This window comes from Tuber melanosporum (genome assembly GCF_000151645.1).
Source record: "Tuber melanosporum whole genome shotgun sequence assembly, scaffold_16, strain Mel28".
NCBI classification, from domain to species: Eukaryota; Fungi; Ascomycota; class Pezizomycetes; order Pezizales; family Tuberaceae; genus Tuber; species Tuber melanosporum.
Window position 1 is genome coordinate 65,265 of NW_003298819.1, and position 18,165 is coordinate 83,429.

The 18,165-nt window shown below is 47.2% G+C and overlaps 5 protein-coding genes; 2 read left to right on the top strand and 3 right to left on the bottom strand.

The window, feature by feature from the left end:
- Window positions 1–25: 25 nt before the first annotated feature.
- GSTUM_00004828001 (uncharacterized protein) lies at window positions 26–2,014 on the bottom strand. XM_002836690.2 has 2 exons: window positions 1,012–2,014; window positions 26–934 (listed from the first exon to the last, which is right to left on the bottom strand). The coding sequence occupies exons 1-2, from the start codon at window positions 1,658–1,660 to the stop codon at window positions 204–206; spliced, it is 1,380 nt and encodes a 459-aa protein (XP_002836736.1). The 5' UTR covers window positions 1,661–2,014; the 3' UTR covers window positions 26–203.
- A 3,288-nt stretch (window positions 2,015–5,302) lies between these two features.
- On the top strand, window positions 5,303–7,996 carry GSTUM_00004829001 (uncharacterized protein). XM_002836691.2 has 3 exons: window positions 5,303–6,563; window positions 6,620–7,283; window positions 7,346–7,996. The coding sequence occupies exons 1-3, from the start codon at window positions 6,162–6,164 to the stop codon at window positions 7,408–7,410; spliced, it is 1,131 nt and encodes a 376-aa protein (XP_002836737.1). The 5' UTR covers window positions 5,303–6,161; the 3' UTR covers window positions 7,411–7,996.
- Window positions 7,997–8,167: 171 nt separating this feature from the next.
- Window positions 8,168–9,677, bottom strand: GSTUM_00004830001 (uncharacterized protein). XM_002836692.2 has 2 exons: window positions 8,992–9,677; window positions 8,168–8,920 (listed from the first exon to the last, which is right to left on the bottom strand). Exons 1-2 carry the CDS (start codon window positions 9,221–9,223, stop codon window positions 8,508–8,510), a joined length of 645 nt encoding a protein of 214 aa, XP_002836738.1. The 5' UTR covers window positions 9,224–9,677; the 3' UTR covers window positions 8,168–8,507.
- Window positions 9,678–10,214: 537 nt separating this feature from the next.
- Window positions 10,215–13,251, top strand: GSTUM_00004831001 (uncharacterized protein). XM_002836693.2 has 5 exons: window positions 10,215–11,014; window positions 11,160–11,473; window positions 11,565–11,852; window positions 11,915–12,082; window positions 12,155–13,251. The coding sequence occupies exons 1-5, from the start codon at window positions 10,762–10,764 to the stop codon at window positions 12,488–12,490; spliced, it is 1,359 nt and encodes a 452-aa protein (XP_002836739.1). The 5' UTR covers window positions 10,215–10,761; the 3' UTR covers window positions 12,491–13,251.
- Window positions 13,252–14,347: 1,096 nt separating this feature from the next.
- GSTUM_00004833001 (uncharacterized protein) lies at window positions 14,348–16,495 on the bottom strand. XM_002836694.2 has 4 exons: window positions 15,750–16,495; window positions 15,438–15,602; window positions 15,258–15,380; window positions 14,348–15,204 (listed from the first exon to the last, which is right to left on the bottom strand). Exons 1-4 carry the CDS (start codon window positions 15,867–15,869, stop codon window positions 14,656–14,658), a joined length of 957 nt encoding a protein of 318 aa, XP_002836740.1. The 5' UTR covers window positions 15,870–16,495; the 3' UTR covers window positions 14,348–14,655.
- Window positions 16,496–18,165: the final 1,670 nt, after the last annotated feature.

Sequence of the window (18,165 nt, forward strand, 5' to 3'; positions counted from 1 at the left end):
AGGAAAAACACGCAAACCACCTATCTATGTACGGCACTGGGCTTGTTTTAACTCTCATTTCACCCCGGGACCACTGAACTCCAGTTACAAATGAAATGATCAAAAGTGAAGTATCATAGAAGAAAATAATAATAGCAAAAAAAGGTAAAAATCAGGCAGCCCAAACCAACCAACCAGATACTCAAACTTGAAACGAAGCCAATTTATTCCCCCATGAAAGACTTGACGCTGCCGCCAATGTTTTTGATGTCTAGCAGGAAACTATCATGACCGAAGAGGCTGACATCCTGGCCGAGTTCGACATGCTTGACATTGGTATTACCAGCCTTGCGGAGGGTATCGGCGACTTCACGCTGCTGCCAGGCGGGGAAGAGGATATCGCTCTCCACTCCGAGAACCAACGTTGGGATATCCCTCATTGGGGACAATCCCAGTACCAGATCGTCGGATACAACTGCGTCATCATCGCTAGACGCGGTCTGGGAGGAATCTCTGTTTAGCTGCTGCTCGGTGTACGGTGCCCTGGGCAAGGCCAAGGAGCAGCCCTCATTCTCACCGCCGCCGTGCTCACTGTCGCTGGAATAGCCCTCGAGGAGTTTGTGCTTGCTCTTCTGGCGCAACTCGCGGATGCTATCCTGGTTCGCGATGCCCAGGTCGAAGAGGTCCATTGCCTTCGACACGTAGAGGAGACTGTTGGCGTCATATTCTAGGCAGAACTTCTCGCCAGCGTGGTCTAGGTAGGTTTCTATCAGGAAGTCAGGACATAAAGCGGGGGGGCGGGAGGGATCTGCGCGCTGCCGGCCGAAGCGTTGTTCCCATTCGGGACCCGAGCGGTAGGTTACTGTGGCGATCTGCCGGGCTAGCTTCATGCCCAGGTGCGGTGGGACCTTGCCGTAGTAGAAGCCGCGGTTCCAGTTTGTGTCGGCCATCAGGACTGTATTTTTCAGATATTTTTTGGAATGGTGAGTATTCTGAGATGGGTGGAATGTTATAGGTTTGTCCACTACATACCTTGTCTCTGAGCATGTCTCAATGCAATGCTGTAGGGATGGCTTCGGGCACAACCACTTATGCTCACGATCCTGCCGATTCTATCGGGGTATAAGACCCCGGCGGCAAGACTCTGCATGCCGCCCATACTGGCTCCGACACTTGCCATGAGCTTGTCCACGCCGAGTGCGTCCAGCAAGCGAAACTGAGCCCTGACCATGTCACTCATAGTCAGGATGGGGAATCGCGTGGCGTACCGCTTCCCGTCCGCGGGATCGATGCTGGCCGGTCCTGTGGATCCGTAACAGCCCCCGAGCACGTTCGTGCATATCACATGAAAGTGGTTCGTATCGAGTGCCAAGCCAGGACCTATGAACTTCTCCCACCAGCCAGGGCGTGGGTTGTCCTCGTTGGACTTTGCATGGGAGGATGCGGAGAGACCAGTGTGGAGGAGCACTACGTTGGACCGGTCCGCATTCATATTGCCCCAGGTTTCATAGGCTATGGTGAACTCCTTCAGTCTCCCGCCATAGTCTAGCAAGAGCGGGTCCTTTGACGTGAACTTCTTGTGAACACCGGTCGTGTAAGAAGGCTCAGGACCATTAGTCATGGACCGGGACACAATCTCTTGGGTCCTTGACTCTACAGCGTCTAGGCATGGGAAGGACATTTGTGGGTTCGACGCTGCGGACCCGGAAGGCCAGGAGGGGGAAGCGCTAAAGCCCCGGAGTGGTGGCCATGGGTCTGCTGATGGCGACGGGGTACATTTCCGTAACCTCATCGCACCGGGAACGGAATTGATGTATATACGGCGAGGCTGCACCGCATGGCGAAGCAATTTTGAGAACTGAGATCGCATGTTTGTCTGTTAGGAATTACGAGGTCAACAGGGGTGCTCCCTCTTACAGTATCTGCGATATGGGAGTCTCAGGATGAGGATGGATCTTGTCTCGGGAATTATTATTATTATTTTCCCTTCGCTCTGTGTGTCCTTGGGAACACGATATGATTCGGTGGAGGTTGGGGTTGGTTCGGAAATGGGTAGGCAGACGGGAATTGCGAGGGGCGAGGGCGGGGGTTGAAGGGGAGGGGGAGCTCACCATGACGGGAGATGTTCAGACCTAAGAGCGAACCCTCTGCCGTTGTTCCCATCCAATATTCTTTTGTATGATAGCCATAATTATGATACATATTATCATACAAAAGAAAAAACTAAATGACGCTATCCCTCACAGTACAAGTACCGTAAGCACACATCCCCACTGCTAGCATTGATAATCCAATCCAAGAACAAGCGAGCTGCTCTATCACCTCCAACATGTTTGAGACAGGCGACTCCCAAAGAGCATTGTCACATCTCACCACACACCCCCTGATCTGCGACGTGATCACTTTCCGGTATTGTCATGGAACGTCTCTCATACTCGCTATCGACACCCGGTCCCAAGTCTCCGGATTACGAGAAGTATCCCGGATCCCGAGTGGCATTACGAAGAACCACCCTATAGAAGCTCTACTTGGTATGCTTAGTATAGTAAGACTAACAGCCCTCACCATAGTCCCTCCCATACTCTTACTCGAGTACATTTCTATTTATACCAGATGAGTACTGTACTATCCCGCGGCGCTAGGACACTGCTAAAAACACCAACGTACCGGTACGGTACTTGCACTACCGGCAGTATGATAAAGGCATTGCAGTGCCACAGCCCAGTAATCGTGCTGAAGGAAGAGGCTGGCAGGTCAGGCAGGGCATGGGGAGTCGTATACACAAGTATAGTACTCGTACACTGGAGTGTTCGCGCAACCCTGACCTGCGTGATATTCTGTGCTCTCAGAACCCCCGTATACACTTTCTTTCAGAATGGCACACAATTCAAGCTCGGCGTGCCGAGAATACGATTTGATAGAAAGATGGAGAGGGGATGAACCACACACCAGTAGCCGGATATGAGCCACGTTTGAGTGGGGGAGCGGATGGCGAGCGGTTTCCCTATCCAGCGGCGGAAGCATGAATGTGAGACCCACGGTAGATACCGTGCTATAATGCGCTTCCCCCCCGGCCCCCCGAGATGCAGACTTACACCTACCTAATATCATAATCGCCGGAAAGAGGTTTACCAGTAATGTCGTGCGACGATTGTAAAACAGACCACTATTACATTGAGCCAAAAATTGGCCAGAGCCTCAGAATTTTGGCGGTATGCAATAGCAGTCCGTTTTACAAATGTCACCACATTTCGAGTGGTCTATCCATCTGGCTTCCTACTAATCGGGCCATGATCGACTGCCCACTACTCGAGCACTGCTGTTCGTGACACCCCGCTTTTCGTTTCAAGATTACGGCGACCTATAAGCCTTCGGAAAGGCGATGGGGCGGTTTTCACCACCCCAGCCACCCTTCCTAGGGCCTCCCTCGTCCTCCTTCCACCATATCACATCGCATCACATCCTACCCCGTACGATACCTCAACCTCCATCAACCCGAGCACCCTTGGAGGACAGAGGCGGGGCGGAACGCTTTGTTCGGATGGGTTTTTTTTTTTCCCATTTCATGCTTTCTAACTATACTAAAGTATCTGCACCTTTCTACTACCCTTTACAATTTAGCCCATTTTCTTCCTTCCCCTCCTCCGATTTCTCTACCAAACTCCCTCAAATCCTCTTCCCCGTACTCACCATTGTTCGGATGGTTGATACCCGCGCCAATGTCATTGCTGTCTGGAGCCGAATATCTCTTCTATACCATGGAGAACCTTGCCATTTCGTGGATATTTATGACGAACATCCGGTCCATCCGAAACCCATCTCTTTAAAAGTAAATCGCCTTGCGTCGGTGGTTTCGGGAGCGGGGATTATTAAGTATCATAATATTATCATACTTAGTGCTGCGCATCTTGTGATAGCAATCATACCGTCAAGTGATTAAAAATACCAATTACTTATCTTTCACAGTCGTTCGATGGAGTGAAAAAGGGACCAATCGATAGCACGGTACGAGTACTGATTAAAATACCGATGACACTATGGAGCCATCTGACTTCCTTTGTTTTTTTTTAACACAGTCCTAACCAGGGTTCGGCCTATTGTATTTCTCAAAATTGCATACGACTCGCTTTGCCGCGGAATGCGTTAACGTTTCCTTTCCCCCTCGAAGTTGGTTGGATGGATAGCACAGGTGGGAGTCTAAAATGTTCCTAGGAGGGTAAGTTAGGCGGTCTATGGGCAGTGATGTGCCGTAGGCGGGATACCGGTTTTATTTTTATTTTTATTTTTATTTTTATTATTATTATTATTTTTACCGCATATCATATTTCCCCACAGTCGGTCTGCCGAAAAAAGGTGGCAGGAGTGATGTCTATGGCAGCTATCGTACTTAGGCATGCGAAAAATTTGTGCCAATGGAAAAAAATGGAGAGAAGCATGAGCTTGGACCCACGGTAAGTTATGGTTTCGTGTTGATGTCTTGTTGCAATGGCTATGATAATACGGTAATATATACAATACAGTATTATGATACCATAACTCCAACCCAACAAGAGAAAAAAAAACTCTTAATGTATTTGGCGCAGAAACGTATAAATAAGTACCGGTACTGTGGAAAGTATACTTGTATGTACGGTACTCAAGCAATCATTTACAACAACTCTCAGCTCGATCAGAGAGCTATGATATTGTAAAGGCATGGGGTTCGCAGTGGCGAATGGTACTTGTACTCGTACTCGTACTGTACCACATTTTGTTAGGGTGCACTGCCCAGATACTTGCACGGAAAAGAAAAAATAAGCACCCTGCCTAAAAAGTATGGTGGAAGAGATCTAATGACTAATCATAGAAGAAAAAAAAAATATCCGGCCGTTTCGGTCCGAGACATCTGATACCCCTTCGTCTTTTTCTATTGACACAAATCCTTTCTATGCCCTACCTTTTGCGCGTGTGTGCGTCTCCCCGGAAACTATCAGACATTCTGTGCGAGTGGATCTTTTGCGCACCTTTGACCATGAGATAATTCATTTCATTCTTAGTTTATCAAGGGAGGGGTGCACCAGAAACAATTCCCCAAGACGGCGTGGATATTTTTTCAACACTAAAGGAGTAAGTAGGTCTTTGTCCGGATAAGCTTCTTTTGGATCTCTTATCGAGATCTTCTTGGTTCATAATATTTTTTAAATTAAAAAGAGAGCTTTTGGTGGGAGAGGCAAGCCGCGCAAGCTAAACCCAACTCGAACCCAGCATAAAGATCTAGGAAGTACGAGTACAACCAGGTAGAAACAACCAATCTTACGTCGACGCCTCTCCCACAGCTTCCTTTTGAAACTTCGCGCTTTGTCTCTACGTATTTTCTTTATTTTTTTTGGTCACTCTTTCCTTCCCTTCCCTCTCTCTCCCTCTCTCTCTCTTTCCTTCGTCTCTAACCCTCTCCCCCCGCTTGTTCAACCCACCATTTTTTTCCCTTTCCCTTCTCTTTTCCATTCGTTCATAAATATTCGTTCTTGTTCCTGTTGATCCTCTCCCTGCTGTTTTTATTTTATTTTATTTTATTTTATTTCGCTTTTACTCAAGCGTCCTCCCACACGAGCTGTCGGGGTTCTAGAAAGTCATACCTGTTTTCCCTTTTTTTTAATTTTTTTTTTATCTCTTTGGCGCTCGGTGCACCCTACAAGTGCCGTGCTGGTACTTGTACCCATACAGGTAGACCTTAGCTGTGTACAGTAGTAGCTGTGTTCTCTTGCTTAGTTCAGCCCCGAAATAGGTCAGACAAGCCTCGTTACGCCTAACCCCCTTTGTGCACCCTAAAGAGCTTGACCTCCCGCAAACTCGACGCCTCCGGTCTCTCTCAGCCGCTCCGGCTCTCGTTCTCCAATTGTTCTTCCTGGTCTCTCTTCCACCGTCATTCTTTTCAATCAACAAGCCTCTCTTGTCGTTGCGGGGCTTCTGGGTTACCTCTTCTTCCAGCCTTCTTCACTTCTTCTCCCTATATACTGGCTGGCAATTAATACAGTACGAAGAGCACTCGTCTCCAGGGATCATTTTTTTCACCTCCATTATTTACTTATTTTTTCATCCCATTATTCTATTTTGTTCTTATTTTAATTTCTCCTTTCTGCTCAGAATAGCCCCTTGAGGCTGTCGGATCGTCGAGGCTCGAGTCCTCGATTATCAGTGCTGAGATGTTGAGCTTTAGGAGGGCAATTGTGTTGTCTGTTTTCCTATTATTTTGTATCTTCTACTTGTACCCACGAAATCCTCGGTCTCCTCACGAACCGGAACCTACACCCGGACACCAGACTTCTGAGGGTAAAGGAGTAGGTCAAGTATCAAACGGGAGGAAACCGTCAAGACCACATATCCCCAAGGAAGCTAAGCAGCAACAGCAATTATCGTTGGCCGAGATCAGAAATCTCCCTCTGACCGAGCAACTTGCCTATCAGTTCCCCTACCAGGTGTCCTCAAAATTCCCCGCGTATATCTGGCAAACATGGAAGTTTACGCCCGCGAGTCCGGATTTTGAGGAGAGATTCCGTATTACAGAAGCAAGTTGGACTGAAAAGCACCCGACATTTGTCCACGAGGTGAGCGGCGTTGTCACAATAGTTTAGTGAGTTCTGCTAACCCATACATCCCGCAGGTTATCACCGACCTTGTTGCAAAGTATCTCATTGAGCACCTGTACTCTGCGGTCCCGGATGTCCTCGAGGCTTACCGAGCTCTCCCGCTTCCCATCCTCAAAGCTGATTTTTTCCGTTACCTAATTCTCCTTGCTCGTGGCGGGATCTATTCTGATATCGACACTCTGGCCTTGCAGCCTGCACCGGATTGGATCTCGTCGAATTTCAAACTCAATCAAATCGGACTTGTCATTGGGATCGAAGCTGATCCGGATAGACCCGACTGGGCGGATTGGTATTCCCGTAGGGTGCAGTTTTGCCAATGGACAATTCAGTCAAAGCCTGGACATCCAGTCTTGAGAGAGATTGTAGCCAACATCACCATGAAGACATTGAGGAGGAAAAAGGCTGGAAAGCTCCAGGGGAACCACAATAACGTTATAGAATGGACGGGACCTGCGGTTTGGACTGACGTTATCTTTGAGTACTTCAATGACCCGAAATACTTTGATATGAGCTCGTCAAAGGGCGACATTTCGTGGCAGAATTTTACTGGAATGGAGGAACCTAAGAAAGTTGGGGATGTCGTCGTATTGCCGATTACGAGTTTCTCTCCGGGAATTGGCCATAGCGGAGCGAAAGATGAAGACCACCCCATGGCATTTGTTAAACATGAGTTTGAGGGTATTCCTTCTCCCGTAACGATCGCCCCTTGTGTAACTTCGGAGCTAATCCGACTGTCCCAGGTTCGTGGAAACCGGAATCCGAACGCGTAGTAGTTCCGGCAGAGGAAGCAGCAGGCCAACAGTGAATTACGGATTGTTTGCAACTCATCCGAAAAGCGATTGGAACAACCAGGGTTACGATTTCTACGAAAAATTTAGCGCAGGATTCGACCCTCTCTCTTATTTTCCCCGGAAGAGAGAGAGCAAAGTGGAGCCAACAGAAAAATAAAAAATTTAGCATGGTAGCATATAGACGGTGGACGGAGGGTTGTTCCTTGTTTAATTTTCCTTTTACTATTTTTCATCATGCCCTTGAGCAGTCGACCAGCTGTCTTCCCGGCGAAGATTAACATCTTGCTTGATATACCCATTTGGAGTTGGTCTCTGTGTGCCGAATACCAGTGCATTCATTTGCGGTTTTTGTTCGGGTCATCTGATGGGGTTGGGGAGAGAGAGAAAAAGGCATCAACGGATTAGCACTTATTTGTTTCAAAAGGTGTTGTTTTACTTGTTCACTTGTACAAACATTTTTTCCTAACCTCTATCCCTTCCCCTTTCCAATTGTATACATATCTCGGGGGTTTGATGGATGACTTTTCTGTTTTTTCTAATAGTATGTTGGTTTTTTTTTTTTTTTTGCTGGATTATGATATTTCCATTGCTTTCCCCCCCACCTCAGCGTCTGGGTATAATAAACCTGGATTGGCGCAGAAATGCAATTGTAGCGGATGGCATTGGCGTACCCGTTGAGTCACCCGATTCTGTAACCCACAGCTTATCAGCGCTTGATAAACCGAGTGATTACTAGTGAATATGGTTGGACGATGCCTGAAAAGTCGGCTATTGTAGCTTACAGTCTTCGTGATTTGATTGCATCAGGTCCGATACATCCATTCATCCGTTTATTCAATCCTTGTCCATCCCTGATGCTGGCCAAAATACATGCCATCTCCCATGTGAGTGCATCTATCACACATAGGAGTGTTGAGGGGACCGGCAGACGGTTCGTATCTCACTATCCCACTGCCAACCAATTGTTCGCCTATCCACCCCGCATCACCCAACTAACCGACAAACCAACTAAATGCCAATGGGGAAGAAATGAAACGGTGCATATTATAGAAAAATCCCGAAGCAAAAAAAGGGGTGGAAAAAACGAATCCCGAACCAATAGACCAATCATTTATCCCTCATCCGCCATCTTCAATTTCCTGGAGAGTAATTTATCAACCTCTAGTGTCCGCTCGTCCCACTCGGCGAAGCACTCGTTAACTCCCTCGATCCCGAGAAGGTACCACCTCTCCAGCAGGGCCGCACTGCGTCTCCTCAACTCGGCGATCTCCCGCGCCTGCGTCTGTTGCACCATCTCCGCGCGGTTGATGCGGGGGACGAGGGCGATCAGATCTGCGGATACGTTGGGATCAGGGATCGGAGTGTCACGAATCGAGGTCAATTGCGAGGAAGTAGCGTGTATGAATGGAGCGGCAGTGAGGACTGTGGATAGCCTCTCAGAGGAGGTTAGGGTTGATGGTGAGGATGAGGAGGTCGCGTAGGGGTGGATTTGTGTAGTTTTGAAGATTTCGGGGTAGTTTTTGTCTACCGGCATAGTCTGTCAATTATGGGTCGGTGTGGGATGGGGAAGGGGAAGGGGGGAGTGAGTGACTGACATAGGTCGATCATTTCCTTCATGGTGGTCGACTTCCTGCACAACTTGACCAGGTCCTGTTCTAGTGCTGCCAGCCGGGCGTGTACAGAGTTCTCTCGTCCAGCGTTTCGTAGGGCGAAGAGGTCACTGATGGGGTCTTCACTTGTGCCAGATAAGACAAACTCGATTCGGCACAAGCGGGTTTCTAGCGAGCGGACTGTTTCTTCTGCTACTTTGTCCAGGGAGTTGGCCATTCTTTCCTTTTTTCTCACCAACTCGGAGTTTGGTTTCTCTCTCTCTCTCGGGGGGGGGGGGTTTCGTGGTTAAATTGTAGGGGAAATAGGTACGATACCGGTAGGTGGTAGTAGTATCATAGTAGTAGTAGTAGCGTAATGGTAGTGGGGGAGGAGGGGAAGGGTAGGTTGGATGGATAGATAGATAGTTAGATAGACAGAACTTGTTTTTCTTTTTTTTTTTGCTTTCTCCCCCCTTTTTTCCTTTTCCCAAATGTGGGGTGGGGTGGTGGTGGAGGAGGTTGATAGGGTATGTAGTGATAATAATCCTTTTGTGCTTCGGGTCGACCGGGGAAAATAGGAAGAAGGCAAGAGAACACACTGAGATGCAGGGACCTCCAGATTAAACCCAAAGGAACAGTGGGGCGGCTTGTATGAAATTGGAGATCACCCAGCAAAAAGGTTTGGTTTCCCAACAAGGGGCCAAGTAGTTAAGCAGTAGAGAGGCATGTCCTTTGGTGGTGATTGCTGCCCCAGGTACTGTAATTTATAATGCGGAACACCTTTCGGGGGGGGGTGGAGAGGGGGATTGAGGCGGGCTTGATTGATGCTATCATAGCAAGTATGCATATTGGGGGGATGGGGAATAAAAATAGAAAGGTTTTTTTTCTTTCAATAATATTGTTGCAAAGAAAGAAACTGTTGACCTGGAGGTGGGTTTCTTGTTTTGTAAAAGGTACCACCGAGTGCGGCAGTCCCTGAGTCAGTGACGCCGCCTCAATTCTGAGTTACTGCCGTTCATCCCAAATGATTTACACTGTGCCCCTGGATGGATTACTCGGCTTGGGAGGCTCAGGGTCCATCATAAGTTATGGAAGTTATGGGCAACGCTCCGCATGTTTTTCTTCCTCCTGACCGTTTGGGAAGACTTCTTTGGCTGATTGTGCTGCTTGCTTGCTACGAATCCCTTTGCTGCTTCCTTCGGCCACTCTTTTCTTCAATTCTGCCTGCTCGGAGGACTGCTGCTGAGAGGTCTCCCGCTGCAAGCACTCTCCACCCTCTTCAACACCACCACCACCGCCACCACCCCGTCCCTTGGCTGTCTTTCTTCTCTCTTGCTCCTCCTCGTCTCCTTCTCTTTTCCCTCTCTCTCTTTTCTTTTCTTTTCCTTCGTTCCTTCCACCCCATCCATCTTCTCCTCCTTCACACCATTGATCCCTCCTATTCTAATCCCAACGAAACGAGAAGGGGTATCCATTGTCGCCAACACTCTACCCACCTTTCACTAGAGTTCTTCCCGTGAAATATATCAGGAAGAGGATACTTGCCGGGTGCTCACAAGGACACCTTACAACCATTTAGTTAATTGGTCTATTGCTCGCTGCTACGCACTAATTGCTCGGCTCATTCATTCATTCCAATCCTCCCCTCACCCATCGCCCCCTCCTCTTCCTATTCTCCCTCGCGGGCCTGCACAACAATCCCCAATTCTTGATCCCTTTTTAAGACATCACCACCAAACTACCAAACTCAAACACACAGGACAGCAAGGCCATTCGATGTATGCACCCCCGTCCGATGATGATCGACCCAGTGGTCGCCATCACTTATCCAAAGGTGCCAGTAGAGGCAGATCAGGAACGGATGCTAGCAAAAAGGGAGAAAAGGGATCTGCCCTCCGACGGAAGCCATCTGCTGCAGGTACCCGGGGACCGGTTTTGAAGCGAAGGAAGAGCTCCCCATCATGGGGTATTAAGAAAGATCTCAGCATGGTTGATCGCATTGCGGCATTTTTTGTTGAGAATCAAATAAGTATGACTATTTCCACGAAACGCATGTATTTTTTTCTTCCCATTGATGCTCTGAGCAATTGCGGCCGAGAGTCGAGAAGCGAAGGGGGAAGAAGAGTTCCTTTCAGGTTTGCTATACAGAATACTGATGGAACTGGCCACTCTAGGGTTTTCCGCAATTATCTTGGCCATTATGCACGGTTGCCATTATCTCGTCCCACAGCTTCGGCCTACAACCCGGAAGCTATTAGAAGTCTGCTACTACAACCCCGTCACAGGGAACTATGGGAAGGGCCCGGACGACGTATACCTGGTGTTCTATTGGATAGTGATGTTCACTTTTTTGCGTGCAACCGCCGTAGATTATATCTTCATGCCGTTCGCAAGACGTGGTGGGATATCAGCCAAGAAGGATCTTGTCAGATTTGCAGAGCAAGCTTGGCTTCTTGTCTATTACTCCATTTTCTGGACGCTAGGAATGGTATGTTATTTTGATGCCCCCAACATTAGAAGACTTGCCAGCTGGGGAATTGCGCCCGTTCAACCTGCTAATGTTGAGTAATCTTGTGCAGTACTTAATGTACAATAGTCCCTATTGGATGGACCTTGCTCAGATGTGGGTGGACTGGCCTGTGCGCGAGCTTGGTGGTACCTTCAAGTGGTATTACCTGGTCCAGTATGCGTTTTGGCTGCAGCAAATTTTCGTCCTAAATATTGAGGAGCGGAGAAAGGACTACCATCAGATGTTTGCGCATCATATTGTGACTTGCATGCTGATCTTTGCGAGTTACACATACCACATGACCAGAGTTGGCAACGTTATCCTTTGTGTTATGGATGTAGTTGATATTCTACTTCCGGTGAGTTCTCCTTTACAGCTCCTGCGTGGTTTCGCTTGAATCTTGGCTAAACCTTTATACAGCTTGCCAAGATGCTTAAGTACTTGGGCTATAATGCTATTTGTGATTGTGCTTTTGGGGTCTTCCTCATCACCTGGTTCATCGGCAGACATGTCTGCTATATGCGTATTGTCCACTCTTCATGGGTAGATGCACTCACCCATATCCGTGAAGGATGGTACGCCCCCAATGTGACGGAACCCGTTCTATACTCGGAGAAACCACGCCCGGGCACAAGTTTCCTATTGGGCCAATTCCTAAAGCCTATGGGAACTGTGGTTTTCACTAAGGAGATTCTTGGAACATTTGTCATTCTTCTACTCGCGCTGCAAGTGCTCACGCTCATGTGGTTCTATATGATTTTACGTGTAGCTTGGAAGGTTATTAAGGGAGGAGGAGCAGATGATACTAGGAGTGATGATGAGGACGATGGGGAGGAGGAGGAGGAGGAAGATATTGAATTTGAAGGTCCAAACCCTAAGGCTGTGGAGGCTGTTCAGATGAATGGCGCATCTATGTCGACAGCCTCATTTCCATCCGTTATCATGAATGGGGGTTCTCACCGGCATCTTTCTTCACAGCCACTAGGTGGCGGATAAAATTGATAGGGAATATGAACAAAATGATGGGAGTTTAGTCAAATTATTTGCTTTCTTGTTTTTTTTTTCCTCTTCTTTTTCTTTGTCTTTAGGGATTGTCTTTGCGGTTTTGGAATGCGGATGTAAAAGTGCGAGTGAACTTGGGGAGTGAACGAGTTTAATTTTAACCCACTGTTATTTTAGTCTCGGGGGAGGACTTTCTTTGCTTTTTGTTATTATTATTCTTTTCTTCCCATTCTAAGTCTACATCATCGTCTCTTTCTCTCACTCGCCAGTTATCGTGTTTTATTCCTTCCTTCCCACGTTTCGTTTAATACCCGGCTTGCGTTTTTGCCTTTTTCTTCACTAGGGGGACTTGCACTACATCAATCCCACTTAACTTATCGGTGCTTGATTGCTTTCATGTTTATGGTCCTTTTTTTCTACGCTTGTCCGCTCATCCAAAAAAAGTTTTCGCCTTAATTAAATGGGTTTTCTTTCACGGGAATAAATGTTTTTTTCTTCCTTCTGTTTTTCACATACCAAATCGTTATTTTACACTTCGCTTTCCAAATCAACAAAAGGTGCCCCGGATTAACCTCCTTCCTTTTCTCCGCTACTCCCTTTTTTAGACTTGTTCCCTCTTATTTTCTTGCTTTCTTCTTTCTTTTCTGTTAATGCCTATTGCTTTCGGTGGGTCTCCTTTTTGGTATTTTTGTCTTCCTTATTTGTGTTGGCAGTGCTCCCCCCTCACTATACGAGTACTTAAATTAGCAAACCTAGCCTGGCATATAGTAGTCCATACAATACTCAATTCACGGATTATAGTAAGGTCCTTCTCGTCCATTCTTTTAGACGTGCTAGTGGTATATATTGTAGGAGACATTAATTCAACCAAGCCAGGACCGCACCTTATACACTAATAGTGCGGTGTGGTAAATACTACAAGCTAGACTAGACAATAGAGAAGTGGAAGAACAGGAGGAATACGGAAGCAGACATCGGACCCGCTCGAATTGTAAGCTCCGTAGTGCCAGCTGATTCAATCCAACTTGAGCTTTGCGTGAATGAGTTGGCGCAAACATGGTATGATAGTCTACCCCTCGTTTGTTTTAATGTGCGGAAGAAGAGAGGGGGGAAAGAAGACAAAAGAAGTACTTCGTCAATCATGATGAATGGTGGCCATTAGAATTTTTATTTGTTTCTGTTTGGAGGGGATGGGTATAGTAAGGTGGTAAGAGTAGAGGAAGGAAGCAGATGTACAAATTGAAGATTGAAGACTGGACTTGGTGAGTATGATGGATGATAAGAAAAAAGGAAAGAAGTAAATTGTAGAAATGGGAAGAGAAAAGAAAAGAAAAGATTGACGCCCAAGCTCCGTTTGCACTATTCATTTAGATATCCCTACATCTATCATACCACTTCGAGTTTCGGTTCCTTTTCCCCTTCGACCAGTGTACCTATCCACCAATCCCCCCCGTCGCCAACCAACTGCATCCTAGCGATCTGGCACCCGTGATTATTATTCTGCTCCATGTTCGCTCACTTGTTCGTTCGCAGACCGGATTCCTGCCATGGTCCATCCAGCCATCTACCCGGAAAGGGAGCGGTCCAGATACTCTTGAAGAAACGGGCCATGATTAACGGTTGGTTGTGTTACGAGCCTAGTACCGCAGATCCCGGCGTGACATCGTGCGAACACAGCAGGGCACAGTAGGAAAACGGTCGGATATGTCGCCGGGTGAGTGTATCAGACTAAAACAAAAAGCCGCAAAGTCCATCCCATCCCATCCGTCGTTTTGCTGATCGAGCCTTGCGAAGAATACAGAAAACATAAAAAGATTCAGAGGAAGAAAGAAAGAAAAAAGGAGATAAGTGTTAAAAAGCGAAGGATTATTTTAAAAAAGAATTACCTCCAGAAGTCGATATAATGTTGATCCTCTTGTTCTCTCTAATTGTGTTCCATCCGTCCTTTTCTTGCATTCCCATTCACAGCCCTTCCTCCCCTTTCAGAATTCGAGACAGAAATTCCGCTTTCCAATTGCATGTGCATGCATGTACCTCCATTGTACTAGTACCTCGCCAGCGCCGGAAAGCAAAACAAATAGAAAGAAGAAAACGTAACGGGTAGAATGTGACAAAAAAGGAAGAAAAAAAAAAGACCCCGCTCCTTTCATCTTTCAATTTTACAACAGAATCAAATAGTTTGATGGTGCGATACCCGTTTCACCGTTCTGTTTCCTTGCCTGCCACCATCGCCCTGAAACGTCAGACACCTCCAGTATCTCATGCTTTGCGAATGATATCTCATTCGCATCCTCTGGATTCGCGTCGTAGGAGTAGATGGCTTTTGCTCTGTATGGATATTCTGTGGGTGCCGAAACTTCTGAATCTGGTGGTCCGCCTTGACTTTGTGGCTGAGGTGTAGCAGATGGACCGGGTGTCAGAGTCGAAACCGAAGGAGATGCGTGCCTGTTTGCCGACTGCCTGTGATCTGGACCAGCTTGACCAGGTACTGGCGAGCTCGTTTCGAATCCGTTGAGTTGTGCACTGGTGTACATCTGAGGAGCATGGTGACTGCTGGTGCTAGTGTGGGGTCTATCTCCTCCATGGTAGGCGGGCGATAGGGGGCGCGTACTCTGCGAGCGCTTTTGATCTTTGTGAAGAGCGAACGAGTCCACATACGCATGAGATGAAGCGTCAGGAGTGGATCCGAAATAGAATATCCAGATAATCTATATTCCTAAAGTAAGTGTCAAGCACAAGCAGCGCAACCAGATATACGGACCTGAACAATGGACAAAATTATATGCCCAGCACCCGCCGCCTGCATAGTACCTCTATCTGTGTAAACAAGAGTGTTCGCTGCTGAACATGTAAATACCATCCCAGCCGAAAGATAGCCCACAAGCTAAACCACCGAATAATCAGCAAAGATCCACCGTAGCTTTGAACCAAATGGCCTTACCGCAAGCTGATATTTGTGAACAGAGTCCATTAATATAACGATTATAACACCTATTATGCAGAAAAATACGTATACAATAGACCACCAGGCGAACTTAGGAAAATTGGGGATTGCTTTGTCGGCATCAGCAATTGCTTGAGACACAAATCCTACTAGCCATCCTATCTAAAAGAGCGTTAGCCACCATCGCCTCAAAAATCAGTAAACACAGGTCTCCATCCTTCTCTTTTCTCTGAATATTGGATTCCGAGTCTGCAACCATCGTCCGAAGAAGTGACAAAGGTGACCAGGACAAGAGATAGTGATGCTTACTATAGCTATCGAGATGGTAGATAGAGCGAACGGATCACCGATAATGTTTCCAAAATCGAGCCTAGATGAAGAAGTGCCATAGGGCCTGCCCCGCGACATTGATGGATCCTGCCCTTGCATTTTTCCTACGGATGGCGAATGAAGGGAAGCGTAGGATTGCATGAAAATCCTACAAAGGAGAAAGGGAAAGGGGAGCGAGGGAGTCGGCGAGCCGGGGACGAAAGAGCGAGCCGGTTGTGACCGATAAAAGGAGGCGGAAGGAGAAAAGAAAAGGTGAGGGAAGAAGGGGGGGAAGCGTGGCCTGGAACGGCGGAAGGAGAATTGGAATAGACAGGGTAGATCGTGCTTGTTGAAGATGAGGCTTTGGGGTGTCGAATAGTGCTAAAATGACGATGGGGGGTGGGTGCGTGGATAGAGGGTGTGTACAGTGCGCGGTATGTATTCAATAAAAGGCGGAACACAGGTGCGGCAGGGGGTAGTTTCACGATGAGAAGCGATTCACGCTTCTAGGATCACCGTAAGTGACCTCCGTCTCCTTCAGCCCGACACTTTTTGCGAAGTCGAGGTGTTGGTTACTGAAAGTTTCCGCTCGACGGTCGACGTTGGGGAAAGAGGTTGGGGGAAAGAGGTGTGGTTAATTTTTCCTGTGTGAGGTCGTATGTACGTACCGGGTGCTGAGTACCGTACTGTACGAGTAGAGTACTTGTACAAACTATGCAAACGGAGCGAGTGAAAGGAGGTTTTGGAGGGAGGGGGTGTGTGCGTGTGCAAAAGTGTGAGTGAGCGAATGGAGATGGTTGATCAACGGTAGAATGAAGAGCGTGCGGGCAATTCTTATGGGCAAATTACTGTTTGACAAGGGGAAAGAAAGAAAGGTGGTGAAGACTGATGATGTGCCTTTCCCTACTATAAGGTGCAATGCAGTACCCGGTGTACTGATATTGTGATTCGTGGATTCTTTCCCTCCCCGCAAACTTATTAGACTGGCAGGCTGGAGATGAGGCGGTGGGTGACAGAACATGCACCGTAGTACCGTAACTTGTATGTATAAAATTGCAAAAGAGAGAGGGGTGGAGTTGGTAGATTACCGTAAACCCTCTTCCCTGTATGTACCTGAATCTTACTGCTTATTGCCTATGGCAATTATGGTTATTACCGAGAAAGATGATGGTGGTGGTGGTGGTGGTGGTGGTGGTGATGGATGAATTGTTATTGCGGTCTATCTCCCAGCTAACAAAGGAGCAGCACTTGTTGCTTGCGTGATTAATACTTGTGATATTTGTGTGGTAGCCGTCAGTCTATCCCTCCTTTTTGATCTTGTCGCAACGCCTTCTCCAGCCTCGGGGGGGGGATGGAGGAGAGCCCAGCAATGATTCGAGTCGAAAAGAAAAATAAAACAAATAAAAAGAATTCTGAAGTCAAATTTCTGAAGAGAGGAGCGATAGAAAGTGGGAAAGAAAGAAATAAAGAAAAGGGAAGAAAAAAAATGAGAAATGAGCCTGCTCTTGCGCGCCCGGACCAGCCGTTCTCGGACTTATGCTTCCCCAAATTCCAATTCCAATTCCCAGCAAGAGTGGATGGCAGTGCCGGCTACAGTAGTTGTAGAAGGAGTGCTCCACCCCGGGATCCTATGGCCCAGAGCTTTAGTTGTCTTGCCCTAATACTATGCACACCCCAGACTGCGCCCTTCTTTTTGTATAGCCAAAAAAAGGAAAAGGAAAAGGAAAAGGAAATTTTGAAAGGGGAAAAGAGTACGAGTACAACTTATAAGTGCTGGTGTAGTAGCGAGAAAAGAAAAGAAAGAAAAGAAAAAAACAAGCACTCGCTTATCTCTCAATAATAATAGCTTGGTGAAACGTGTAGGAAACGGGGAAAAAGGGAACGAAGTTTTGCTATGGGTAAGAATCGGATTCCCAGATTTTTGGAAGACTCTCGACCCCTAACTGAGATGTGTCGCTGTGGTTACAACCAACCAGCGACGACAACACAGAAAAGTAGTTACTCTTCGCTCTTTTTATATTCAGGGGAAAGAAAAAAAAAATTTGTACCTGCGTCAAGGCCACAAATATCCGAGCATATACCGGTATGATACTAGCCCAACTCGCAAGGTAAGTAAAAAAGTATTCATCTACGCGACGAGCCAAACTTTGTCAGGCCTAAAGGAGTTACGATGTTCTTTTCTTGTCCAATCAATTTGCCGTTTCTGTAGTTTTTCCGTTGATGGCTGATACCCGCCGCCAGGGGGAAGTGGTGGTTGATAAATATAGTACTCGTACCGCACCGTGCTTGGGGGTTGACAAAAGAGTCGGGGCCACTTCCGAAAGGAGATGAAACATTTATGTAGGCTAAACCAGGTTCGGAATATTCGAGTGATAATAGGTGAGTATTTGGAGGGGACAGCAAAAAGTTGGTGCCG